Consider the following 27,452-nt stretch of genomic DNA (forward strand, 5'->3'; position numbering starts at 1 on the left):
AGTGTACTGGCTCTTCAATTTCCCTCTGTGTTTGGTTTGATGTTCCTTATTGATTTTCCTGTCTCCACTGATCCTGTCATCATTCACATTTGATAATACTTGAACATTACTGGTAGCTGCCTTGCACTTCCCTCACTTCTCCTAAGCAGAACACTGAGATAGTTTCCCGTGGAATACAAAGGTATCAGAAATATGCTCATATCACTGTAAAATGAGGTGATGTATTAAAGAAGTTAGACTGGAAACTTGGAGTATTGAGAATTCCCATCTTTTCGTAAGAAGGTTTATTCCTGTGTAGTTCATGCTTGAGTTAAAGCTACAAATGGCATTACAGAAAAGACTTCATACTTCCCTGAGGCATAATAATTTAAAAGCAAGCTGTTTCAGAGCAGAGACTGTGCAAAATCCCTATCCAAATATTCTTCTCTAGGGAGTGTGTTTGCCTAGGGATCAGAACAGATTCCTTAATTTAGAAAAACTAGAGTCAACAAACAGTACATTCACCTGGACATTTGATTGGCATGTCTGTTTAGAATGAGGTCATGAGTGGTCTGTCATCCCCCTGATGGCTGTAGTGAAGGGCATTACCAACAACCAGAAGGACTTAACATTTCTGAGCATAGTTAGTTTTCCAATATGTGTATGTGTTGAGGTTTGGTATGTTGCTATGTATTGTAATACTAAATTCTATATCTGAAGGTCTAAGCTTACCATGGACCTCTCACATTTAAAAGGTTCTGTTGTGCAAATCTTGTTCCTTGATTGAAAACTATTAGTTAAATCAATTTGGCTACAGCTTATTCCTAGAGGGATTAGAGGTAGGTGGCTTTTGACTTACCTGGTACAGGGTGAAGAGAGAGAAGGAAAAGGTGGAAGAATAGAGGAGGAGGACGAGTTGTGATTGGGGGTGGGGTGTAAAATGCTGGGAGAAACATTAAGTACCTGAAGTACACCACTGGGAAGGAAGCAAAGAAAGCAGAAGAGTAAATTAGAGGTTGAACCCCAGTAGTTGTCAAAGCCAGATGAAATAACCTCAAGTCTGAGCCTCGTTTACTTGTAAGCTAGTCAGGGATAAGCCTTTATGAAAGAAAACATTTAATTGGAACTGGCTTACATTTTCAGAGAGTTAGTTCAATATCATCATGGTAGAAAGCACGGTAAGCTATGATGCTGGCAGAAATGAGAGTTCTATATTTTTATCTGCAGGCAGCAGAAGGGGTCTGTCTTCTGCATACAGCAAGGAAGAGGCTCTGGTCAACAAAGCTTATTTTTATAATTAACTAAATTAGTATCTAACACAATTACAGATTTGATTGAATGACTAATTTGCATTTCATAATTATCCTAAACAGTTTGAAACAGTATCTTTCAAGGCCTGGAACTTTAGGTTACACTTTTAAGTGAACAGCTTATGTCTGATACAGAAAACATGGTTGAAACATAATATAATGTATTGTAATGTAAATAACTTTAAATTTGTATGAATATATTAATTCTATACCAATGTAATTTATTTGGCCTGTTGATGCTCTCTAGTGTAAACAGATTAAACAATCTACTCTTTCATCCCATTATTTATGTACCCCCCTTTTCATATTCATTCTCCCTCCACCATTTTGGCCCTAGCACAAGATAGAAGAGAAAGAACAGAAGAAAGAAAAAGAAAGAGATCCCTGAATCTAACCGCTTTTACTTTGTTTCCTCTGACTAAAATCATTGACCTATCCCCCTTAAAGAATGATAAACTTCCATTACCCATGGAACAACCAAAAATCACCTACCCAGACTCTTGGAAATTAGGCTGTTTTCCCTTAAAATTGATGTACATACTTTAATTTTTCCAAACACATCCATCTGCCAAATTTCATTTCTTTGATTACCTCTATCTAGAGGTTTTTTTCTGTGGCACGAAATAGAGCTTGATTACAAAACATACACACAAACAAACAAACAAAAACACATATTAATTTTTTTCTACATTTTTTCAGGTTAAGTTTTATAAATATTGAAGTTTCTGATACATTTGCTACTAATCATTGATCTCTCTTCTCATTTCTTAATGGCAATGGTCCTGGCAAACCTGCATGAGATTAAATATGATTTACCTATATTGGAAGATCTCTGTTCCAGGTGATTAGTGCACTGGCTAGTTTTGTGTCAACTTGACACAAGCTGGAGTTATCACAGAGAAAGGAGCTTCAGTAGAGGAAATGCCTCCATGAGATCCAGGTGTAAGGCATTTTCTTGAAAGATCCCAGTGAGGAGACCCCCACTCAAGTCCCAAGATTTCGTGTGCACCCAAGGAATCACGAGAGACCATCCTGATGCAAACACACAAGGCAGTTTAATGACAGAGCTTCAGCTGACATATATCTCTAGCAGGAAACAGAGGAGTCGACCCTGAGGCTCAAAAGTTAGGTGTTTATATAGGAAAAAAGTCGGGGGATAGGGGAAATTGGTGCAGTTACACACAATTGGACAGTATAAACATCAGCAAATTGTACGTGCAGATCAAGGTAACAGCAATTCTGAAGGGCGCAGGTGCTTATCTGTGTCAGCAGAGCATATGGATAACATTTAACCCATGTCAGAAGGGAGGAGACAGTAGAATTGCTAATCTTGTTATGGCTATTTCTTTGAGAACAGCTAATATTATTTTGGTAGCTGCAGGCTTAATAATTTTGACCGCTAAAACTATGTTTTTACATTTGTTTACTCAGCTTCCTTATTTGGATCTGCACTTTGCCTGCTAGTACAGTTTGGAAAGTTCTTTTCGAAGGGGGAAGGTATTGGGTGGTCTTGAATTCATTTTGGATATTACATTCCCACCCCCCTTTTCCCAGGTACATTTCAATCCTGAAATGATATCTCACTTTTGTTACAGTTACTGATATTGTTGTCTAAGTATATTAACTTCTACTCTACAATTAAGGATACATGGGCCAAAGGTTAAGAACAAAAACAGGATAAGAAGGGGTAGGAAACAGGACTAGGCAGGGACCCTTTTGCCACGCGCTCTGGTCGAGTCAGCTTGATAAGCCGAGAGGCTTGAAAGCTACTCTCGAGGCAAAAGAGTTTCATGGAAACTCGCTCCTGGAGTTTGGCGTGCTCTCTAAATTTTCCATTCCCGCCTTAGTCTAGTGGATGGATCCATGTGCTCTCTTTATTATAAGTGCCTTTTAAGATTGAATTCTGACATAGCTAAAGGCTTCTGCCAGTGTTCCAACATTCCTAGAATGTCCTTGAGCTAGACAGTGACATTTAGAATAGCCTCTGGTATTACACTATCAATAAAAGCCAAGTGGCTCCCATATACAGGAATTTACAATGGTTTAGGAACTAGATCGGGCTGTGGTTTTAGAGTATTGCATTATTCATGAAATGGTTAACTAGAACGGAACTCCCTAGTTAGAACCATGACTTGGGTGTGAAAGCCCTTGTCCTAGGAGAGTAAAGACCTCACACCTGGCTTCTAAGACTATAGCTGAGTTACACCCATACACACATATTTACAATGGCCTAAGGGGAAGGTAGACTATACAATAGACTAACATAGGAACTATGGCAAGGGCACGAAGCCCTTGACCCTGGCTTCTAAGATTAAACGAATCTTAGGTGGAGCCCTTTTTGAACCCAGTTGTTAACAATGAATTCTATCCCGGGTGGTTCCCATTAGACCTTTTGTGTTTGCATTCCTCTGTTTTATGTAAGATTCTGGTTACCTCATTTGTACCTTGTGAATATGTCACCCAACTTCCTTATTGTCTTCTGCATAAAAAGTCTGATGCTCGATTTGACATTACATTCAGATCCAACACAACCTCTCCTGTGTGCATCTGTTTGTCAATTCATCTGACACTTTGTCCACTAGAGACCCATTCCACACAGACAAAGGGGCCCAGAGGGTCTGCAGCACCCTTTCAGCGAGGCTTGAGGGTCTGGGCGTGATGCAGGTGCAGGTAGATCAGATCTTCGACTAGAACTGGTGAGATATCTTTGGGGTACCCAGCTCGTTTGCTGTACCCAGTTGTGACCAGACTTCTTTCTGCACCACCAGCAAGCTTTTTTTTTTTTTTTTTTTTTTTTTTTGGTTTTTTCGAGACAGGGTTTCTCTGTGTAGCCCTGGCTGTCCTGGGACTCACTTTGTAGATCAGACTGGCCTCGAACTCAGAAATCCGCCTGCCTCTGCCTCCCGAGTGCTGGGATTAAAGGCGTGCGCCACCACGCCCGGTTTCTCTGCAAGTCTTTTAACTTAGCATACAGATCATTATTACAACAAAATATGGGTTCAAACACATCATTTTTAGACAGTGATGGACATGGGAGCCCCATAAAGGATCTCAAAAAGAGTAAGACTGAATCAAGAGGGAGTATTTCCAGTTCCAAATGGGGCAAGGGGAAGGAGCACCAAGTCTGCACCAGTCTTCATGGTTAATTTTGTCAAGGTCTCTTTTAGAGTTCTATTAATTCTTTCTATCTGTCCTGAGCTCTGAGGTCTGTCCACACAATGTAATTTTCATTTGACCTCTAAATACTTGACCACGCCCTGACTTACCTGGGCAACAAAGGCAGGGTCGTGGAGGGCCTCAGTAGAGCCAGCATTCCTTCTTTGTTCTTATTTCTAGATAATGGCTACATCACAACATTTAGATGGATGGAATAGGCAGAGCTCCTACCCTCAAGCTACTAAATTTTGCTTTTTTTATTTTGGCCCTTTAATACCTTCTTAGACAAAAAATTCTTTAGAAAATTGCATTGTAGATCAAATGTTACACAAAATGGGAGTTACAGAACACTGTCAATAACAAGTTTAAAGCAGTGTTTCATTGTATATGCTCATTATAATTGGAAAGCAACAGTTTCATATGGTCTTGCTTTTTGATAGAGCACACTATGGATTGCTGTTGATATGCAGGTGAGGGCCAGTGAAATATAAGGCTAGAGTCTGTGAATGGGCAATGAAATAGGAAGGAGGGGCTAAGAGTTTCAGAGAGAGAGAGGGCAGGGGATAGACAGAAGAAGGACAGAGAAGATGGAGGAAGAGGACCAACCAGATCCGTATGGCTTGAAATAGCCACAGGTAGCTATGAATATCATAAAAGAGCATAGAATAAAATAGGGCAATTTGTCCAATCTAGATGGGCAGCTTGTATCAATATCAAGTGGCTCTGAGCTGACTGTGTAGACGTTTTATGGGTTGAAATTTTACTGTTATAAATCTGACTGATAATTTACAAGCCTCTAGAGTTTTGATTTTACTGGGTTAAGGGAATTGTGACAGCTAGCCACAGGGAGCAGATGACTGGGAATGTGAGCAGGTTTGGAGGCAGGCTTGTGGGGATAGACATGGGGGCGGGGAGACCACCACAGCCAGAGCATAGCAGCGATAGCGTGGATTGATTTTTAATTATTACATGCAACAGCACACCTGTGGCTTTATTCTTGGACTTGAATTTTTTTTCTTGAACAAAAAATTTCACAAGCCAATTTCTCTTTTTAGTGTAACCATGAAAGCTCATTTTATTCCTAATTATGCAGCATTTAATTATTATTATGAGGAGTGGGTACATTCTATTCTTCAGTCTAACTTTATTATCTTTCTAGCAAAACAACTAAAACTGTCTCTTAAAACTTTCTTCTGACTGGACAGTGGTGGTGCACGTCTTTAATCCCAGCACTTGGGAGGCAGAGGCAGGAGTTGGAGGCCAGCCTGGTCTACAGAGTGAGTTCCAGGACAGCCAGGGCTACACAGAGAAACCCTGTCTCAAAAAACCAAAAACCAACAACAAAAACAAACAAACAAAAAAACCTTTCTTCCAATGATTATTTGAATCAAATCAGAAATTCTGTAAAATTATTGTTTCAACAGAATTAATTTTTGAAAGTTTGCCTTTTTATTGACCTGTAGAAAATCTGCTCAGTAGGGTGGGCTAGATGTTCAGGATTATTATATCAATTTAATAATGAAAGGACAGGCTTGTCAGCTGCAAGAAGCAATCCTGAGATGAAGTCTTATTGGGATCTTTCCTCATTGAGATTCCCTATCACAGATCATGCAAAAATTGTGGGCCACTCCAACCACAATCACCAGATCTTCTGACGTCTATAAAACTAATAAACAAATTCAAATCAATAGTCAGAGCCTTGCTCCTCCCATGATGCTAGAGCTCATGGAGTTAACAACTGAGATACAAGCATTACTTCTTGACCCCTGTCTACATAAAATACAAACATAATTCAAAACATAATTTAGGTTTATTTTGTCTGGGCACATGTATGTATGTATGTATGTATGTATGTATGTATGTATGTATGTATGTATATATGTATGTACATTTGTATGTGTGGCAGCACATGCATGAAGATCAGAGGACAACATTCAGAGGTAATTTCCCCTTTGTATTTCATAGGTACTGGGAATACTAACATGGGTATGGTCTTGTTGGCAGTTAAGTTTGTTCCCCAAGTCATCATGCTAGCTTTAGCCACAAATGTCTAATCTTAACATTTCTTCCCTTCTCCCCAACCTTACTTTCATCTCATAAATAAAATAGGCTACTCTTATAAGTAAAGCATTTATTGGGCTTGTTTACAGTTTCAAAAGTTTTGTAAGTTATCATTATTGTAGAAAACATATTGTAGGGAACATGGTGGATAGAGACAGATATATTGATGCTCAAGAAGTAGCTGAGAATCTTACATTTTGATCTATAGTTATTAAGAAGAGAGCGACACTACATCTGAGCTTTTGAAACCTCAAATACAACCCGTAATGACACATTACTCCAACAATGCCACACTTCTTTATCCTTTCAAAGAAGTGCTACTGCCTGATGACTAAGCATTCAACTCTATGAACACTTAGAGCAATTCTTACTCCAACCACAATACATGATGGGAAACTTATGACAGCAGGAACTTAAAGAAGCTCATCATGTTCCATACACAGTCAGGAAGCAGGAGATTGATGGATACTTGCCATCAACGTATTTTCTTACACTGCAGCATTTCCAGCACATGCTTCCAACCACAATCACCAATCTTCTGACGTCAATTAAACTAATCAAGAAATTGAGAATCAATAGTCAGAGGCTTGCTCCTCACATGATGCTCGAATTCATGGAGTTAACAACTGAGATACAAGCATTACTTCTTGACCCCTGTCTACATAAAATACAAACATAATTCAAAACGTAATTTAGGATTTTGTCTGGGCACATTTATGTATGTATGTATGTATGTATGTATGTATGTATGTATGTATGTATGTATGTACATGTGTATGTGTGGCAGCCCATGCATGAAGATCAGAGGACAACATTCAGAGGTAATTACCCCTTTGTATTCCATGGGTACTTGGAATACTAACATGGGTATAGGTCTTGTTAGCAACTAAGTTTGTTCCCAAAGTCATCATGCTAGCTTTAGCCACAAATGTCTAATCTTAACATTTCTTCCCTTCTCCCCAACCTTACTTTCAACTCATAAATAAAATAGGCTAGAACTTGAAAGGTCCATAAAAGATTTAATAATTACAACACTATGAAAGCCCACAGTCCATGTGTCACGTGAGACTCAAGGCAATCTCTTATGTGTGAGCTCTTACAACATAAGAACAAGACACTAATTTTACTACTCACTGGTATAGAATAAGTATTCTTATTCTAAAACAGAAGAAACAAAACACACCCAGGAAAGATCAGCCCCAAATCCAGAGAACACACAATCTGACAGCTCTACTTTTGGCATGATTGTGTGAATGATTCCAAAGTCTTTACTTACCACATTGCTCAATCTTATATGGTTTCTAGTAAGCAGGAAGCTTTTAGTGTATGAAGAAGTGTTAACATATTATGAATATTTAACATTTGCATTATTTAACTCCAGTTTGAACTACCTCGTGTTGAGATATATAAAAAGTTCAATAAATGGTTTGCAACATTTTCCACATGTGGCATTTCAGTTTCGTATGAATTATGAGGTGTTTTACAAGTTCTTAGTAAGTACAAAAGACTTTGGAACATTCTTCACACTTGTGTGGTTTCTCTCATAGATGAATTCTTGAATGTTGTTTAAGACCAGAAGACTGGTAATAGGTTTTGCCACATTCTCCACAATTATAATGTTTCTCTCCAGTAGGAATTATCCGGTGTTCAGATCATGCTTTGGAACTTCTGATGTATTTGCCACATTCTTTAGGTTTGTATGTTTTCTCTCCAAAATGAATTTTTGATGATCCCTAAAGTTTGTGTTGAACACTTGTTTGTACATATTCTTTGTATTTGTAAATGTCACCACATTATGAGTTAACGTGTGTAAACACTGGTGTATATTTATAGAAAAGGCTTTTCCACATTAAACGAGTAGAAAAAATCTGGCAAATTCTAAAGAAGTTGACTTGCACTTAACAATTGTAGGGTTTTAACCTGTGTGTTTTCTCTTGTGTTCAGAAAGTAATTATGGACAATAGAGGAGCAGGCTACATACTTCATAATTGGAGGGTTTGTCTCCCATATGATTTCTCTTGTGATTGGAAGTCCTTGCCACATGCTTCACGCTAGTAGGGTTGGTTTCTCTATGGTATTTTTTATTTTTTGGGCACCAGGCAACATACCATCAATTTTAAAAATAACTTATTTATTTTATGTACATGAGTGCTCTAACTGCATGTACACCTGCATACCAGAATAGGGAAACAGATTCCATCATTCATGGTTGTGAGCCTGCATGTGGTTGCCGGGAATTGAACTCAGGACAGCACAATTGAAATTGCAGCCAGATCTCTTAACTGCTGAGCCATGTCTCCAGCCCCATGAATTTTCTTATGCTTGGAAAGTCGTGAGGGATAATGGAAGGCTTTGCCACACACTTCACACTTGTAGGGTTTTTTTCCTGTATGAATTACCTTGTGTTTAGAAAGTAATGATGGATAATGGAAGGCCTTGCCACATAAGTCACACTTGTAGGGTTTCTCTCCTGTATGAATGATCTTGTGTTTAGAAAGTAATGATGGATAATAGAAGGCTTTGCCACACACTTCACACTTGTACGGATTCTCTCCTGTGTGAATTCTCTTGTGTTTAGAAAGTGAAGATGCAAAACAGAAGACATTCCCACATACTTCACACTTGTAGGGTTTCTCTCCTGTATGAATTTTCTTATGGTTGGAAAGTTTTGAAGGATAATGGAAGGCCTTGCCACATATATCACACTTGTGGGGTTTTTCTCCTGTATGAATCATCTTATGTTTAGAAAGTAATGATGCATAATGGAAGGCCTTGCCACATAAGTCACAATTGTAGGGTTTCTCTCCAGTGTGACTTATCTTGTGTTTTGCAAGTATTGATGGAAAATGGAAGGCCTTGCCACATTCTTCACACTTGTAGGGTTTCTTTCCTGTATGATTTCTCTTGTGTTTAGATAGTGATGATGAAAAGCGGAAGGTCTTCCCACATATTTCACACTTGTATGGCTTCTCTCCTGTATGAATTATCCTGTGTTTAGATAGTGATGATGAAACATGGAAGTCCTTGCCACACACTTCACACTGGTATGGCTTTTCTCCTGTATGAATTCGCTTGTGTTTAGAAAGTAGTGATGGATAATGGAAGGCCTTGCCACAATCTTCACACTTGTAGGGTTTTTCTCCAGTATGCATTCCCTTGTGTATTAGTAGTAATGATGGAAAGCGGAAGGCCTTTCCACATACTTCACACTTGTATGGTTTCTCTTTTGTACGAACTTTCTTATGCTTAGAAAGTTTTGAAGGATAAACGAAGGCCTTGCTACATACTTGACTGTTATAGGGATTCTCTCCTGTATGAACTCTCTTGTGTTTAGAAAGTAATAATGGAATGCAGAAGGCCTTGCCACACACTTCACACTTGTAGGGTTTTTCTCCTGTATGAATTATCTTGTGATGAGAAAGTTTTGATGGAACATGGAATGCCTGGCCACATACGTCACACTTGTAAGGTTTTTCTTCTGTATGAATTATCTTGTGTTTAGAAAGTAATGATGGATAATGGAAGGCCTTGCCACATTCTTCACACTTGTAGGGTTTCTCTCCTGTGTGAATTCTCTTGTGTTTAGAAAGTGAGGACAGAGAGCGGAAGGCCTTTCCACACTCTTTACATTTGTATGGTTTCTCTCCTGTGTGAATTCTCTTGTGTTTAGATAGTGATGAAGGAAAACAGAAGGCCTTCCCACATACTTCACACTGGAATGGTTTCTCTCCTGTATGAATTTTCTTATGGTTGGAAAGTCTTGATGGATAATAAAAGGCCTTCCCACATACTTCACACTTATAGAGTTTTTCTCCTGTATGAATTGTCCTGTGTTTAGAAAGCAGTGATGAAACATGGAAGGCCTTGCCACATACTTCACACTTGTAGGGCTTCTCTCCTGCACAAATTCTCTTATGTTTAGAGAGTCTTGAAGGATAAATGAAGGCCTTGCCACATAATTCATTGTTATAATAATTATCTTCTGTATGAATTCTCTTGTGTTTAGAAAGTGATGACAGAGAACGAAAAGCCTTTTGACATACTTCACACTTGTATGGTTTCTCTCCTGTATGCATTTTTGCATGGGTAGAAAGTCTTGAGGGATAATCGAAAGCCTTGCCACATACTTCACACTTGTAAGGATTCTCTTCTGTATGAATTATCTTGTGCTTAGAAAGGAGTGATAAAATGCGGAAGGCCTTCCCACATACTTCACACTTGAATGGTTTCTCTCCTGAATGGATTTTCTTATGGTTGGAAAGTCTTGATGGATAATGGAAGGCCTTGCCACATACCTCACACTTGTAGGGTTTTTCTCCTCTATGAATTATTTTGTGTTTAGAAAGAAATGATGAAATGTGGAAGGCCTTGCCACATTCTTCACATTTGTATGGTTTCTCTCCTGTATGAATTCGCTTGTGTTTAGAGAGTATTGATGGATAATGGAAGGCTTTGTCACATATTTCACATTTGTATGGTTTCTCTCCTGTATGAACTCTCTTGTGTACCAAAAGTAATGATGGAAAGTGGAAGGCCTTTCCACATACTTCACACTTGTATGGTTTCTCTTCTGAATGAATCTTCTTATGTCTGGAAAGTCTTGATGGATGTTGGAAGGCCTTGCCACACACTTCACACTTGTAGAGATTCTCTCCTGTATGAACTCTCTTGTGTTTAGAAAGTAATAATGGAATGCAGAAGGCCTTGCCACAAACTTCACATTTGTAAGGTTTTTCTCCTGTATGAATTCTGTTCTCTTCAGAACTTAATGATGGACTATGGAAGGACCTGGCACATTCTTCACACTTGTTGGGATTCATTCCTATATAAAGCATCTCATGATTTTGGAACACTTTGGTCCACTCAAAAACTTTGCCACACTCTTTGCACGTATAACATTTTTCTCCTGGTGAGGAATGATTGAGAAATTAGTGAAGGTAGAGCAAAATTCCGTAAATTTATAATGCTTCTTTTTAATAACATTTACTCATAGTTGCATTTTTTTATAAATGATAAGCTATATTCAAATTTCTAAACCTGTATTCAATGAAGCCTAAGTTAAATCACAGAAATAGTGAAAATCATGTCACCTTCCACTAAAAGAAGAGCATGAATCTGTAGAATATGGAATCAAAAATATTAATCAAAAGAATATTAAAATGTAAGCAAAACATAGTATCAACTAAGAAAACCCATTATGTAAATACAAGTTAGCTCCTAACAGAAATACAGAAATTCCATGACTAGATAAAAACAAAATATAGAATGGTCTACCTTTGAATACACCAGAACAAACAATAATTCTATATTCTATATTATATGAATATAATATATTAAATATATATGATATAGATATAAATATATTAGTATAGAGTTTAGTTTATGAAGTTATCAATAATAAATTTCAAGGGTTCAAGAAAGAAGTTTATGCATATCTTTAGGCATGGTGGGTTTGAGCAGTATGTGAACATTATCCTGGTATTATTCAAACACTGATTTTTCTGCCTCGTATCTACTTGCCATCCACACATGGTACGTAATATGTATTCTAAGAATTTCTCTTATGAAGTTTGTGTAAATATTGATCCCATTTTATTCTCTAACTTGTCAAGAAAACTGACAAGCCAAAAGACCAAATGTAGAGAGGAAAGAGTTGGACATCTGCAAGCCCAGGGAAGAAGAGAACAGGGGTGAGGGGAGAGGAAGGAAAGGGACGGGAGGGAAGGAAAGGATTCACTAGGAGGACAGGGTCTGGAGAGACATGATGTAAAGACACACAAAGCCCAGAGAGCCAGACTAATACAAAAATGCAAGTATCCTGAGAATTTTGCCTGGGAGGTAGCCAGATTAACTTAGATTTGAACTGATCATTAACTGTCTGGTAATTGTCTTGTGAATCTTATCAAATAAAGATTATAGTTTCAGGGGGCTGGTGAGATGGCTCAGTGGGTAAGAGCACCCGACTGCTCTTCCGAAGGTCCGGAGTTCAAATCCCAGCAACCACATGGTGGCTCACAACCATCTGTAACAAGATCTGACTCCCTCTTCTGGAGTGTCTGAAGACAGCTACAGTGTACTTACATATAATAAATAAATAAATCTTTAAAAAAAAATAAATGGGTTATGTGACAACAAAAAAAAAAAAAAAAGATTATAGTTTCAGTCCCTTTCATTTTGGAGCTAGCCAGGGACAGAGACAAATCTTCACTTTTAAAAATGTATGTACACATTTTTAAATGCATTTTTAATATCTTATATTAAAAAAATAAACTTCCTAGTTAAAGACTACTTAGAAATAACAGAGCTTTGGCTGTCCTGGAGAATGCAAGTTAATCTCATGGTGGAAGAAAACAAAGCTTATGAGATTCAAAGCATCCTTAACATTAGATAATTTCCTTTCAAAGAAAATGACAGAAAAGTATAGCTTAAAAAGATGATTTTTACCACAATATTATGTCTTAATGGTTGTATATTAGATCTTAGAATTTTTCACTCTGTTCTCTGATTCCCTCCTCCTGACATACCCCGGAGCATAGAGGTAGCTGCTCCTCTTTTCACATCTGAAGGCTCTTGTATTTGCTCCAGACATGTGATCAGATGTGGCTTACACGAAGCAAGACCTGTTTGTGGGAAAAAGAAACAACATTGTTAGGGTATTCTCCTGGAAAATAAAATGGTCCTTTCCAGACTGTGTATATAATCAATGAGAAGATACAATAGAGAAGTATAGAGGATTCATTCTTCACATGTTTTCTGATGGGCACACCAGAGTCCTTAGGAGAAACTTAAGACTTCTGTGTCCTGAGCTTCATGTCCCTTATTTCATGTCCTTATTTATAAGGACAACTTTTAAAACTGAAGTGTTTGACAGTCTCTGTAAGGTGTACCACTTACGTTCTAATAACAGTTAGACTTTTATGGGGGTGCAGGGAGGAACCAACACCAGAAGAAATAGTTGTAAGGTATATAAATTATTCCAAATTTTCTTAAAAGTAGTCCTATAAACGATATTGTTGGAAGCACAGGCTCCCATCAGATACTGTACAAAAGGAGGAAGTTTCATGCTGACAATTAATGGAAGCTCTCCTTACCCAGGAACACAAGGTTGCTGTAGTTCTCGAGCATCACGTCCCTGTACAGATTCCACTGAGCAGGCTCCAGGCATTCCCACTCCTCTGCAGAGAAATCAATGGCCACATCCCTGAATGACAGCATTTCCTGGGGAAAAAAAAAAAAAAAATATATATATATATATATATATATATATAATAACAAACACTGTTGGGGGTTGGTCTGGTGCTGCTATGTGTTCAAATGCTAAATCTATACTATAAGATCTGGCTGCCACAAGACAAGCAAAGTCTAAATGACAGCTGCATTTATTGTGTAAACCTTGCTCTCAAATTTAAAACTATTGGTTAAATAAAACTGGCAACAGCTAATTATGTAGAAAAAAAGGGGGTGGTATGGCTTCAGTGATCAGGCTGGGAGTCAAAGTAAGAATCATGATGAGGAGAAACAAGGAGAAGGGGAAGGCGGCAGGACATGAGCTCTCCATTAGACATGATGGATCAGTAGCATATGCCCAACTGAAATGACCCACAAACCCATAGGAAACATTGATGGAGCAGAAATAATTCAGGAAAGTCTCAATCAGCAAGGAATTAGAGAGCACAGCTGGAGAAGTAGCCAGTCTAGCTTTAGAAAAATAGATTAGGCATTATTCCCAAGTAATTGAGCAAAAACCAAATAAATAAATCATAGTGTGAGCCTCACTCATTTGAAAGCTAAACTGGGATAGAGACAACCACAATTAACTTATATACTATGCGAATTAAAATCATCAAGAATAACATAAATACAAAGAGGCATCATGTGCTTCTGCACAGAAGTCTAAAGGTGGCCCTAAGTGAGAACTGGAACGACTTCTGATATAGGCAAGTAATATCCCTAAAGTTCTCCTCATCTGCTGTTGTTTTATGGGACATGGATGACAGAAGGTCTGACAATCTTCTATGGTCTAACACTTTTAAGGACCATGAACAGGAGACAACAAGGGCAACTACAGTACAGTGTGCTGGGGCTGGAGAGATGGCTCAGCAGTTAAGAGCACTGGCTACTCTTCGAAGGACATGGGGTTAATTACTATCTCCCACATGGCCACTCACAACTGTCTGTAACTCCAGTTACAGAGGATCAGACAATCTCTCAGACATGAAAGCAAACCTCCTTTACTATAAAGCATAGAAGATCTGTGCCCGTGATTTCAGGCAGACAAGCACCTGGTATAGGTAAGCCAGTCAGAAGGCACAAGAAGTACGGTCACACAGCATGAGAGACTTGTCTATTTATGACTACAATAATGTCCTTTCCCATCTGATAAGAGTCTTGCTTTTAAAAACAGGATTCTTATGTGAATACAGTTGACCTTCTTCAACCTTATTTGTTTGCTACAACATGAAAATCTGTCTAGCTTAAGCAGACAATACCAGAAAGGAAAAACCTGGATGGGGATCCTAGAAGCAGCACCCACTTCCTCATTCGCAAGCCCCTTGCATGTCTCTAACAGTTTCAAGCCAGGTTTCTCTCTTCACATAACCCCCATCCCATGGTTCCAGGAGAGCTGGTGCCCATCTCTGTGTGTACTAATAACAGCCTCAACTGTTGCTTTCAACCTCTTTCCTGCCTTTCTTCTTTTTGATCTGTGTTCACAAATCTAACATAATCCATATTTTCACAAATGATCATATTGCATGCTGTAACATCACCAAATAATATCACAAATTAAGCAGTGAATTGAGGAGCAGAACAGAGAGAAACTGTGTACCGCAATTTCCTAAGTCTTTTACTTATGTGTAATTAATTCATTCAAATTAAAGATGTTTACTTGTAACCACATTAAGATAACCTCAAAATTACCAAAAAGAAGAATATAAAGAAAAATAATGTATTGGGTTAAGGAATATAGAGCTGTTTCATAATGGAAAAGAATAGAGGAAGCTGTTATAAAGTCAGACACACAAAACTAATAAAACAACAATTACTTTTGCAGTATGTACGCTGACTGGTAGGTCGTGCCTGTATTTTTTTTCCTATAAACCATATGACCAGATTTCATAGAAAAACAATATGAGATCACGCTGGCATTTCTATTCAGTATCCTACAAGATTTCTAGAAACATTTGCCAATACACATTACTTAGGATGAACACTAGGAAACAAATTTTAGAAGTACAATCATAAACTTCATCAAAGACTACAAACAACTCTTAAAGGTATGAAGAAAAATCTCAAAGCCATTAAATACAATGAAAGGAAATATATAGGAAATGTTAGACACTGTGAAAATAACAGGCATAGATGAAGGAGAACAACCTCCAGGGAATGGCATAAGTTGATCTTCAAAAAGGCCATAAAAGAAAAAAAACAATATACAACAACAAGAACAAAAGCTTGCCAAGAGAATATATAGACACATCAGAAATATCCACCATAACCAAGTTGGTTTTATCTCTTAAATGCAGGGATAGTTCAACATATGCAAGTGAATAAATATAAGAAATCACATAGTCTTATATTTTTGGTTGTGAGCCTAGCCTTTAATGGCTGAGCCATCTCTCCAGCCCAAAATGACATAGTCTTATAGACAATAAACACATGGTCATTTCAAGAGGGGTAAAAAACTCCAATATGCTTTCAGGGTTTAAGTGCTACAGAATGTGAGACTAGAGGGATGGTTCTTCAAGGGAAGGAATGTAAACTCTGTTTTCCATACAAAGCTTAGAGCTGATTACTAGTCTACTTAGTCACTTATGATATGTATTTTGCTAACTTTGTTCCTCTAGGACATTTAGGTATGTTTTTTGTGCTTACAGTACTGAGGTAATTATTACCAGAAGAGTTTACACCTTATTGTGCTAGTGCTTGAATATGCCTAAAACAAACAAGTGGACATCAGATTCCTCCCATTTGAACAAACAACTACTAGTGAGTTGTGTTGGGCAGTGTGGGGAGCTGCCCTCACATTCACCGTTGCAAGATGGCGCTGACATCCTGTGTTCTAAGTGGTAAACAAATAATCTGCGCATGTGCCAAGGGTAGTTCTTCACTCCATGTGCTCTGCCTTCCCCGTGACGACAACTCGGCCGATGGGCTGCAGCCAATCAAGGAGTAATACGTCCTAGGCGGAGAATAATTCTCCTTAAAAGGGACGGGGTTTCGCCATTCTCACTCTTGCTCTGGCTCTTGCTTCTTGCTCCTAAAGATGTAAGCAATAGAGCTCTTGCTCTCTTGCACTCTTGCTCCTGAAGATGTAAGCAATAAAGTTTTGCCGCAGAAGATTCTGGTTTGCTGCGTCTTTCCTGGCCGGTCGCGAACGCGTGTAAGAGGGCAGACGACCTTCCTTCCTCCCCTGCCTTGGTATTCTGCTGCAGGGATGCTGTTTGGGAGCATATGAAAGGGAATGGAGGGTACATATGAGTGCATGGGGAAATTGGGAAGAATTGTGGGGCAATAATTAGGGAAGTGGAAGAACATAAATATGGATCTGAAAGTAACCTTGGACCTTCAACCCCAGCTCCCTACCAGCCTGCAGTCCCTCTCGCTAAACCCAGTAGTGGTCATCCTGATACCTAAACCACACAAAGACTCAACAAAGAAAGAGTATTTCAACCACTTTTCCTTATGAATATTCACGCAAAAATACTCAATAAAATGATCACAAACCAAATCCAAGAATACACCAAAAACATAATCCACCATGATTAAGCAGTTTTCATCCCAGGAATATAGGAGTGGTTCAATATATGAAAATCTGCCAACTTATTCCATTATATAAACAAAATGAGACAACCAAAAGTTATATGACAATCTCCAATGCTGAGAAACCCTTTGAGAAAATTCAAAACCCCTTCATGTTAAAAGTCTTGGAGCAATCAGGGATATGAGGTGTATACCTAAACATAATAAAAGTACAGCAAGCCAATCTTAAGTTAACATCAACTTAAATGGAAAGAAACTTAAAGCAATTACACTAAAATCAGGGACAAGACAAGTCAGTCCACTCTCTCCATGTCTCTATAATTATACTACTTGAAGTTCTAGCCAGAGCAATAAGAAAATGAAAAGAAATCAAGTGGATATAATCTGGAAAAGAAAAAATCAAAGTATAGCTATTTACAGATAATATGATAGTATATCAGTGACCCCCCCAAAACAAACAAACAAATAAACAAAAAAACTCTACCAGAGAACTTGTAGAGCTGATAAATTCCTTCAGCAAAGTGGCTGGATACAAAATTGTGGGAAGCCACATACACCATTACAAGATGGCGCTGGCTACTGCTGGCTACCACCCGTAAGTTCAGGTAAACAACCAATGTACACATGTGTATAAGGGTTTTGCACCAAGTCACAGTCCATCCCGGGGAATATAAATGAGGCAATAAAAGCACAACCAATCAGGTATAGATACGCCACTCCTAGGCCTGTTTAAGCAGTGCCAGTTTTGGGGCTCGGGGTCTTTCTACTTCGCTATCAAGCTCTTCCAATAAATGTGTGCAGAAGAATCCTGTGGCTGCGTCTTCCTTGCTGGCAAGTCGGGTGTCCACAGGTGGTGCCGAAACCCGGGAAGGAAACATCTTCAGGCACGAGCAAAGACCCCCTGTTACAGGGAGGATTCAGAACTGCATCACGGGGAAGGAATAACGTAAGTCTCTGAGAGGTATGCTTCCCTTTGGAGTAGATCCTCTAACAGTTGCCTGTCTCATTCCAGTCATCTTTATAGTAGTCCTGATTCTGTGCTATTGCCTTAATTGTCATCATCCAGGGCACGAGTGTGTTTGCTGGGAAGAAAAACTGAAACCAGGCACACGTCCGCTTTGGAAAGTAATTAAGGCTTATATACAGGATAAGAAGTGTGAAAAAGAGGGACAAAGACTGTTACAGGAACATCAGGAAAGTATGTCAGAAACAGAGAAAGATGAGAGAGCAGGAGTGCGTAGAAAACAAAACCTAGAAAAGGAAAAGATGAGCCAAAGGATAAAGAAAAAAAAGAAAGGAAAGAGGAAAGGAAAGGGAAAAGGAAAGGAAAGGAAAGGAAAGGAAAGGAAAGGAAAAAGGAAAGAAAAGAGAAAGGAAAGGAAAGAGGATAGGAAAAAGGAAAGGAAAAGAAAGGAAAGGAAAGGAAAAGAAAGGAAGGAAAGAAAAAAGGAAAAAGGAAAAGAAAGGAAGGAAAGAAAGGAAGGAAAGAAAAGAAGGAAAGAAAGGAAGGAAAGAAAGGATTGAGACGATAAGGTTCCTGGGTAAATGGGACAAGTTAAGGTTCACGGCTTTGGTACAAGTTAAGGTTCATGGCTTTGGGACAAGTTGCACCAAGCACCATGGGGCATTGAGGTTTGCAGAGGAACAGAGAGTTTTACTAAAAGGGGTTTTGCCAGTCTGGAAGTTAGTGAGAAATTGCATAGAAGATAAAGATGTGGTGCAGAACTCCAGAGAGGTAATGAGGTGTTGAATCAGGTGAGAGAGGAGCGCTCTCAATTGGTTTGGGCAAGAGGGTCTGTTTGTGTTTCCTCAGGATCATCAACAACAGCTGTGGGTCCCAGAATGGCTGATCAGAGCAATTCAAGGCAAGCAGAACTATGAGGACGAGGATGTTCCTGTGGCTGGGAATGCTCCCACTAGTGAGAACTGAAGAGCTCTGTGTTCCTGAAAACCATACTGTTGACACATTCAAGTGTTTCCTTAATTCTTTACATCTAATGCTTCACGACCTCTTGGCTTACCTCTGCATTTTCCTACTTTAAGGAGTGGGTGGGAGTTGTTCTTTTTGGCGCTGCCATATGCTGTGGATTGGTATTAATGCTTTGGTTGGTTTGCAAGTTTAGATCTCAACAGAAACGTGACAACGTGGCCATCACCCAAGCACTCATGACCATTGAACAAGGGGCCTCCTCTGAAGTATGGTTATCCATGCTACATAAATAACAGGCATTTGAGTCCTTAGCTATAGGACCCCACGGGTCTGTGTACCCATTGCACTGGGATGAGTAAGACTCGATTTCCTTGATCAGCCCTTGCACATCGCTGAGGGTATGCCCATTGCATACGATAGGTTGATCATGGTCTGCCAAAAACGAGATCCTTCTTGATCATTGCGAGCTGGAGAGGCTAGCAACTAGATCATTGGATTAGGCCATAATAATAAAAAAGGGGGAGATGTGGGAAGCCACATACGCCATTACAAGATGGAGCTGGCTACTGCTGGCCACCGCCCGTAAGTTCAGGTAAACAACCAATGTACACATGTGCATAAGGGTTTTGCACCAAGTCACAGCCCATCCTGGGGAATGTAAATGAGGCAATAAAAGCACAACCAATCAGGTATAGATACGCCACTCCTAGGCCTGTTTAAGCAGTGCCAGTTTTGGGGCTTGGGGTCTTTCACCTTCGCTATCAAGCTCTTCCAATAAATGTGTGCAGAAGAATCCTGTTGTGGCGTCTTCCTTGCTGGCGAGTAGGGCGTCCACACAAAATCAACTCAAAAAAAAAACAAAAAACAAAAAACAAAATTGCTGGGCATGGTGCGCATGCCTTTAATCCCAGCACTTGGGAGGCAGAGACAGGCAAATTTCTGAGTTCGAGGCCAGCCTGGTCTACAGAGTGAGTTCCAGGACAGCCAGGGCTACACAGAAAAACCCTGTCTTGAAAAATTAAAAAAAAAAAACAAAAAACAATCAGTAGCCCTCCTTTATAGAAACCATAAACAGGCTAAAAAGAAATCAGGGAAATAATACTCTTCACAATATCCACAAATAATATAAAATATCTTGGTGTAATTCTAACAAATCAAGTGAAAGACCTGTATGACAAGACCTTCACGTCTCTGAAGAATGAATGTGAAGGAAATATCATAAGATAGAAAGATTTCTCATGCATAAGGGTAAGTAGGATTAACACAGTGAAAATGGCCATCTCATCAAAAGGAATCTACAGATTCAATGCACTTCTCATCAAAATTCCCATACAATTCTTTACAGACTTTGAAAGAACAATTCTCAACTTCATATTTAAAAAGAACAAAAAAACAAAAAACCACCAGGATAGATAAAACAGTTCTGTACAATAAAAGAACTCCCACGGGTATCATAATCACTGATTTCAAGCAGAACTACAGAGAAAGAGTAATTAAAGAAACCTGTATGGTATTGGTATAGAAACACACAGATTGACCAAGGGAATTGATCAGAAGACCCTGAAATAACCTACACACCTCTGGACACGTAAATTTTGACAAAGAAGCCAAAACCATACATTGGAAGAGAGAAAGCATCTTCAAAAAATGGTGGCAATCTAACTGTATGTCTGCATGTAGAAGAACGCAAATAGATTCATATTCATCTCTCTGCACAAAACTCAAGTCCTAGTAGATCAAAAAACCTCAACATAAAATCAGATACACAGGCTGGAGATATGGCTCAGCAGTTAAGTGCACTGACTGCTGTTTTAGAGGTCCTGAGTTCACTTCCCAGCAACCACATGGTGGCTCACAACCATCTGTAATGGGATCTGATGCACTTTTCTAGTGTGTGTCTGAAGACACCTGCAATGCACTCATATCAATAAAAAATAAATCTTTAAAAAAACAAACCAACAGATACTCTAAATCTAATAGAAGAGAAAGTGGGGAGTAGCCTTGAATGCATTGGTATAGGAACAACTTCCTGAAGAGAACACCAATAACTAAGGCACTAAAATAAACAATTAATGAGTGGGATCTCATGCAACTGGAAACCTTCTGTAAAGCAAAGGACACTGTCATAATGGCAGCCTCCAGAATGGGAAGATTTTCAGCAACCCTAAATCCCACAGTGGGCTGATATCCAATTATATATATATATATATATATATATATATTAAAAAAAACTCAAGAAGTTGGACACCAGCAAACTAAATAACCCAGTTAAAAAATGGGTACAGAGCTAAGCAGAGAATTCTCAGTAGAGGAATCTCTAATGGCTGAGAAACACGTTAAAAAGTTTCTTTGGTCATCAGGGAAATGCAAATCAAAGTGACTCTGAGATTCTACCTTACACCCACAGCACATGCAGGCAAGGATATAGGTAGGGCAATGGAAACACTCCTTGCTTGCTGGTGGGAATGCTAAGTTATATAATCACTATGGAAATCAATGTGGTGGTTTCTCAGAATAATGGGGATAGTTTTACCTCAAGTCTCAGAGAGATCACTCTTGGGCATATACCCAAAAGATGTTCTACCATACCACAAGGACACTTGCTCAACTACATTTGTAGCAGCTTTATTCATAACAGCCAGAAACTGGAAACAACACAGATATCCCTAAGGGACAAATGGATAAGGAAATTGTTATTCATTTACACAGCAGACTATTACTCAGCTATTAAAAACAAGGATATCATGAAGTTTATAGGCAAATTGGTGTAACAAGAAAACTTAGACTTTTTTCAAAACTTACTTTAAGTAGAGTTCTCAAATGCTTCAACCTTCCTTCTAGCCCACATACCAGTGGTAGGGGACAAAAAAGATAAATAGAAAACAGGGTTTGTGGCCCTATTTAGAAGTAGTTCCTTGGGGTAGTTCCCATCTTTGTTGTCAGGATATCAGCAATTGTACTTGCTAGTTTTGTGTCAACTTAACACAGCTGGAGTCATCACAGAAAAAGGAGCTTCAGTTGAGGAAATGCCTCCATGAGATCCAACTGTAAGGCATTTTCTCAATTAGTGATCAAGAGGGAAAGGCCCCTTGTGGGTGGGACCATCTCTGGGCTGGTAGTCTTGGGTTCTATAAGAGAACAGGCTGAGCAAGCCAGGGGAAGTAAGCCAGTAAGGCAGTAAAGTCCATGGTTTCTACATCAGCTGCTGCACCCTGACCTGCTTGAGTTTCAATCCTGACTTCGTGATGAACAGCAGTATGGAAGTGTAAGCCGAATAAACCCCTTCCTCCCCAACTTGGTTCTTGGTCATGATGTTTGTGCAGGAATAGAAACCCCAACTAAGACAGCAGTACAATCCAATTACAAAACATCAAGCATGAATCAGGACACATGGCAAGATCCAACAGAAAGCACAAGGAACCACTGAATTCATATGAATCAGTAGAAGCAGCCAAAATCCCACAGAAGTTCTTTGGTGCATTTCTCTCTATGTAGTGAAGACCAGCAGAGCTTTGCAGGTCCTATCAATGCAGAAGCACCCTCTCACTGTGTGTGGGGTTCTATTTATCTTCTTTCTAAATATCACCCACCTTCTCAAGCATCTGCTCTCAGCAAAACATCACATGCCCTCTGACGAGACAGCTTCCAGCAAAACATTACATGACACAACTGAATTTAAAGAAACTAGAAACTTGCACTTCATCTTCCTGAGTGACATAGTCCAGAACCAAAAAGATATGCATAATATATACTCACTTATAAGTGGATATTAGCTACAAAGATACCCTAGAGACAATCCACAGATCCAGACACACTAAATAAAAAGGAGGGCCCAATGGAGTTTGCTTGATTCTCACTCAGAATGGAATTAGTCATCAGAAGTAGATGGAGAGGAAGGGGATTGGGAAGGATATGGGGATGAAGGATCAGGTGTAGGGAAAGCCTGGGAGAGAGGGGCCAAAAGAATGAGTAAAATTTGGTGGTGGGCCAGGTTGAGGAAGGGGATCATTTATGTGATATGCTGGAGATCTGGGATGGGAGAGGCTCCTGTGAGCCTATAGGGGTGACACTAGTTGAGACTCCTAACATTAGGGAAGATGCAACCTAAAATGGTTACCTCCTGTAGCCAGGCAGTACTCCCAGGGGAGAGATGAGGATGCCAAACCTTCAGCTCAAAATGTGTCCTGCCTACAAAAAGTGCATGGACAAAGATGGAAAAGAGACTGAGGAAATAGCCAACTAATGATGGGCCCAACGTGGACAGTTTCCATGGATAAGAACTTTCACTGATACTCTGTTAGGCTTGCAGACAAGCCTGGTTTAACTGTCGTCTGAGAGGACCCATCCAGCGACTCTCTGAAACAGATGCAGAGACCTACAGTCAAACATTATTAGCCAGAGCTGAGGGAATATTGTAGAAGAGTTGGGGAAAGGATTGTGGGATTGGGAGAGGGTAGGGACTCCACAAAAGACCAACGGAGTCAACTACTAACCTGGACCCTTGTGGGTTTCCAGAGAGGGAACCACCAAGCACAGAGCATACATGGACTAGACCCACAGCTCACCTCCACACATATGTAGCACAAAGGCCGCTTGGCCTTCATATGGATCTCCCAAAGCCTGAAGTGGAGGTTATCCCTGACCCTGTTTCCTGACAGTGGAGCCTGAGTCGCGATCTGGGCTGCCTCACCTAGCTTCATTGGAAAGGTATGTGTCTACTCCTCCAGTGACTACATGTGCCAGTAGGGGTTGGTCGGGGAGGAAGGAAGTGGTGCATGGGGAGAGGGGCAATGGGAGGGGGTCCTGGGAGAAGACTGGGCGGGGGGGCTGTGATTGGGATGAAAAGTAGCTAAATACACAAATGAATGGACAAGAAAGAAGAAAGAAAAGTGTCCTTGAACTCACTGACAGACATATTTTAAAGGCAGAAAATGACATCAACCTGTGCTTCTCGGGTGTATTCCTTTCTTCTTTTGATGCCCATCAAAATCAGTACAAATGAGGTTTCTGCATTCTTTTCATGGCCACTTGACATGCACACAGCCCAGACCAGAAACTGAATGACATCACCCAACACAGGACCCTTCAGAGTTTCCCAGAACGACCTGTCTAACATAACAAGGTTGCTGCCTGAGTCTGTTAAAATGAGTGAGTCGATTATTCATACCATCGCTCACAGTATTAGAATGAAATGAAAAGAGCCTCGAGGAAAAGGGCAGGACTGCAAGCATAGGAGACTGGACTCCTCCCTGAGGAAGAGGAAGGAAACCCACCTTGACAGATTACTGCCTGGATGGCGGTGATACCACATGTGACAGACAGTGGTAGATGCAGTTGTCATTTTCCATTGGCAGAGTCAGATGTTCTGAAAACTTTCAGGTAAAGTCAGACAGCCCATGGGGTCAGGACAGAAAATAATAGAGAATAGTCAGAGTACAAAGAAAGGCTAACATTCCCTGCTAGTCAAGCAAGGCAGAGAGAATGCCCCCCACCCTAACTGCTTGCACAGTAAATGTAAGCAAGATCCTGATCTTCAACACAAGTCATTAACAAAAGGATGCTAGCAAAATACTAGATTGGTAAGGTTTTAGGATTAGGAAGATATCAAGTGGATGGATTCTAGTTAGGTCACTGGTGCTCAGAACTGAGAGCAACAGAAGTAATTACTACACCCAATACAGTATGCTTTAAAAGTCTTTTAAATCAAGGGGTCTCAAGTAGCTTAGGCTCCCCTGAGTTGGCTATGAAGGAAAGGATGACTTTGAACTCCAGGATTCCTGATTCCTCCCCCAAAACACAGAGATGAATGACACAATAGGCTTTAGCTCACTTGTCTATCATAGGGCTGATTAATAGAAAATATACGACTATTTGGTGTCTGTAAGTTTATATATGAGCACCCTGCTGTACCCTCTCTATGTTGTAATGAATGTGTTTTGGTGTACAAGGTAGCATGTGATTCCCGACTTCATATACTGTTATATTTTCCCTACCGATTAGCATCATTAACTAGGAAATGTTTATTTATTCTAGATGTGGTTGCAAACTCATTGAAAATTCCAGTAGCTAGGACAAGGTGGTCTGAAGCCCATGCTTCCTGACAGTAGACTTGAATGCTGTAAGTCAGGCTCCAGCTCTGGCTCACAAACACTTGGTTTGACTGAAGAGTGATAATATAAGCAAGATCCCCTGAGATAGGGGAGGGGCTGTGGAGGAGAAATCCTGAAAACAAAAAACAAAAACAAAAAACCAAACAGACAAAAAAACCTGTGTGTATTCTGTGAATGCAAAACTCTTGTAAGGAGTCTGTGGGTGCAGAGTCTGATGGCCCACGTGGAAGTTCACTGAGAGGCAGAGCCTGGAATTCTGCAGGTTTAGGGTTAGCTGTCTTACCTTGGGCTGGTTTTACCTTCAGGGTCAGTCCTTGCCTCACTCTGTAGTCGGCCACACAGCTTGTGACAATAGATAAAAACCTCCCAGAATCCACTGACTAGGCAGAACATGAGCTTCTATCAATCCAAAAGCTAAAATCTCATCAGATGGTATCTTAGACATTGAAAATATCTCCAATGTCTCATAGTGCATGCCTCTATCAGACTCACACCAATGTATTTCAAATTTTCCTTGGTCAATGACATTATTTGTTCTGTACAACCATGAAACTGGTTCCATGTTGGAGTATGGAATTTGGTTTAAACTAAATCTATGTTCTTAGATCATGGCTACTCAAATAGCTGTGGACTAAACAATTCTCTTAGCCCTTTAAGAGGAGAACTGTGCATTTTTACATGAACATAAACCTACTATGTGTAAATCATAAGACCCCAAGAGTGCCACGGCTTTTGAAATTTATATTACAACTTTTCAAAATATTTATTTATTTATTTATATGAGCATTCTTTTGCTGACATACCAGAAGAGAACATCAGATCCAATAATAGACGGTTGGGAGCCAACAAGTGGTTGCTGGAATTAAACTCAGGACCTTTGGAAGAATAGGCATGCTCTTAACCAATAAGCCATCTCTCCTTCCCTATCTTACAGCTTTTCAAATACAGTTGAAAAAATTGGAGAATTCTTTCTAAAACTATTAAGGGTGTGTCACTAAACCTGAATGTCACATTGAGGGACAAAAGAAAATTTAAAAGAGTTCAGACACTGCTGATAACGTGAACTCTAGGAAGAAAAGCACGTGAAGAGACAACAATGTACAGAGTCTGGCAGATTAGAAAGCAATGCACAGAGCCTGGCAGATGAGCAGAGGCATTTCCCCCTTCCCTTTCAGACTTTCCAGTGCCACCCTGTGATCTCTCATCACCCCAAGTCGTCTCTCACATCTGAAAAGGAGTCAAAATTTTGGACACAACACATACTCAGAACTGTTGAGGTATTATTGTCTAGTGATTTTTAATCTTTAGTGTAAAATCCTATTTATTTGGATTGTGCAAACACTGGTTCATACCAACTACAAGATTATTTTGTGGTTTTATAGCCATGTATTGTCGCATTCAGGTCACAAAGGTGTCTATCAGAAAATGTGATTTGAATCAGGGCATCCGTGAGTCTAACAATTCATTCCAAAGGAACAGGAACTAACATCCCACACAACAGTTTGCCCTCCCTCACAGGATTCTTGCTCCTTGGACACTAGGAACTTTAGGAAGCTGTTTGAGCTCAAACCAGGAGTAGTCTCCAGGACATAACATACAGAGGGCGCTACAAGTCCAAGTGCTCTGTATGCCCTGAGAATCTGACTACAGTCACGTGAGAACGGGTCAGCTAGGTAATGATGAGTGCGCTCCCGTCAGCATCTCGGGAACAGGCAGTCAGCAGACCCAGCCTGCCCTTGCCATCCTGTTGTTTTCAACCTTCTCCCCTTCAAACCCGTGCCCAGGCGCAGCGGCCCAGCTTAGGTCAGCACAGCATCTCCAGGTCAGCAGCTTCCTGCCTCTCAACAAGCCCGAGCCAGCTCCCTCCGTGCCCTACCTGCCACCCTGCACAGCCCCTCAGACCTGAAAGAAGGCGCTGGTCCCTGCACCGAACTCCATCTCAGAAATCCAGATGCAGCGCTGAGCAGGACAACTGCATACATTTGAGGAGTGAAGTTTGAAGGAAGAATAAGGAAGTTCGAGTCCGATGGCCCTTTCTAATGACGAAACAGGAACCAGGACTACACTTCCCACAAGTCAGTTGGAAGGACTTACAGGGACCCCACCTAAGATGTCTTGTGCATTGCCTGCCTTGCGGTCCAGCTG

General features: G+C 40.0%; 1 protein-coding gene across 4 annotated transcripts; it reads right to left on the reverse strand.

Annotated features, from left to right (window-relative positions):
* Positions 1–2,322: 2,322 nt before the first annotated feature.
* Zfp729a (zinc finger protein 729a) lies at positions 2,323–27,366 on the reverse strand. 4 transcript variants are annotated; one of them, XR_873435.3, is made up of 5 exons: positions 27,210–27,366; positions 13,598–13,724; positions 13,031–13,126; positions 7,471–11,412; positions 2,323–6,527 (listed from the first exon to the last, which is right to left on the reverse strand). XR_873435.3 is itself a non-coding variant. In XM_011244504.3 (5 exons), exons 3-5 carry the CDS (start codon positions 13,719–13,721, stop codon positions 8,750–8,752), a joined length of 2,883 nt encoding a protein of 960 aa, XP_011242806.1. In that variant the 5' UTR covers positions 13,722–13,724; positions 24,471–24,569; positions 27,210–27,366; the 3' UTR covers positions 2,323–8,749. The 4 variants fall into 4 exon arrangements, 3 of the variants coding, with proteins under 3 accessions (XP_011242806.1, XP_011242805.1, NP_898969.2); XM_011244504.3 differs by adding an exon at positions 24,471–24,569 and having other exon boundaries at positions 2,323–11,412; XM_011244503.3 differs by having other exon boundaries at positions 2,323–11,412; positions 27,184–27,366.
* Positions 27,367–27,452: the final 86 nt, after the last annotated feature.

Source organism: Mus musculus, chromosome 13 (assembly GCF_000001635.26).
Source record: "Mus musculus strain C57BL/6J chromosome 13, GRCm38.p6 C57BL/6J".
Taxonomy (NCBI): Eukaryota; Metazoa; Chordata; class Mammalia; order Rodentia; family Muridae; genus Mus; species Mus musculus.

Excerpts from the sequence above, each read along its gene's own strand:
- Zfp729a (NM_183146.4), bottom strand. The coding sequence starts at position 27,245 with ATGGAGTTCGGTGCAGGGACCAGCGCCTTCTTTCAG. Across the intron at positions 13,725-27,209 it reads GGACCAGCGCCTTCTTTCAG|GAAATGCTGTCATTCAGGGA; the intron begins GTCTGAGGGGCT and ends TTTTTTCCCCAG. Across the intron at positions 11,413-13,030 it reads AGCTACCTCTATGCTCCGGG|GAGAAAAATGTTATACGTGC; the intron begins GTATGTCAGGAG and ends ATTCCTCACCAG.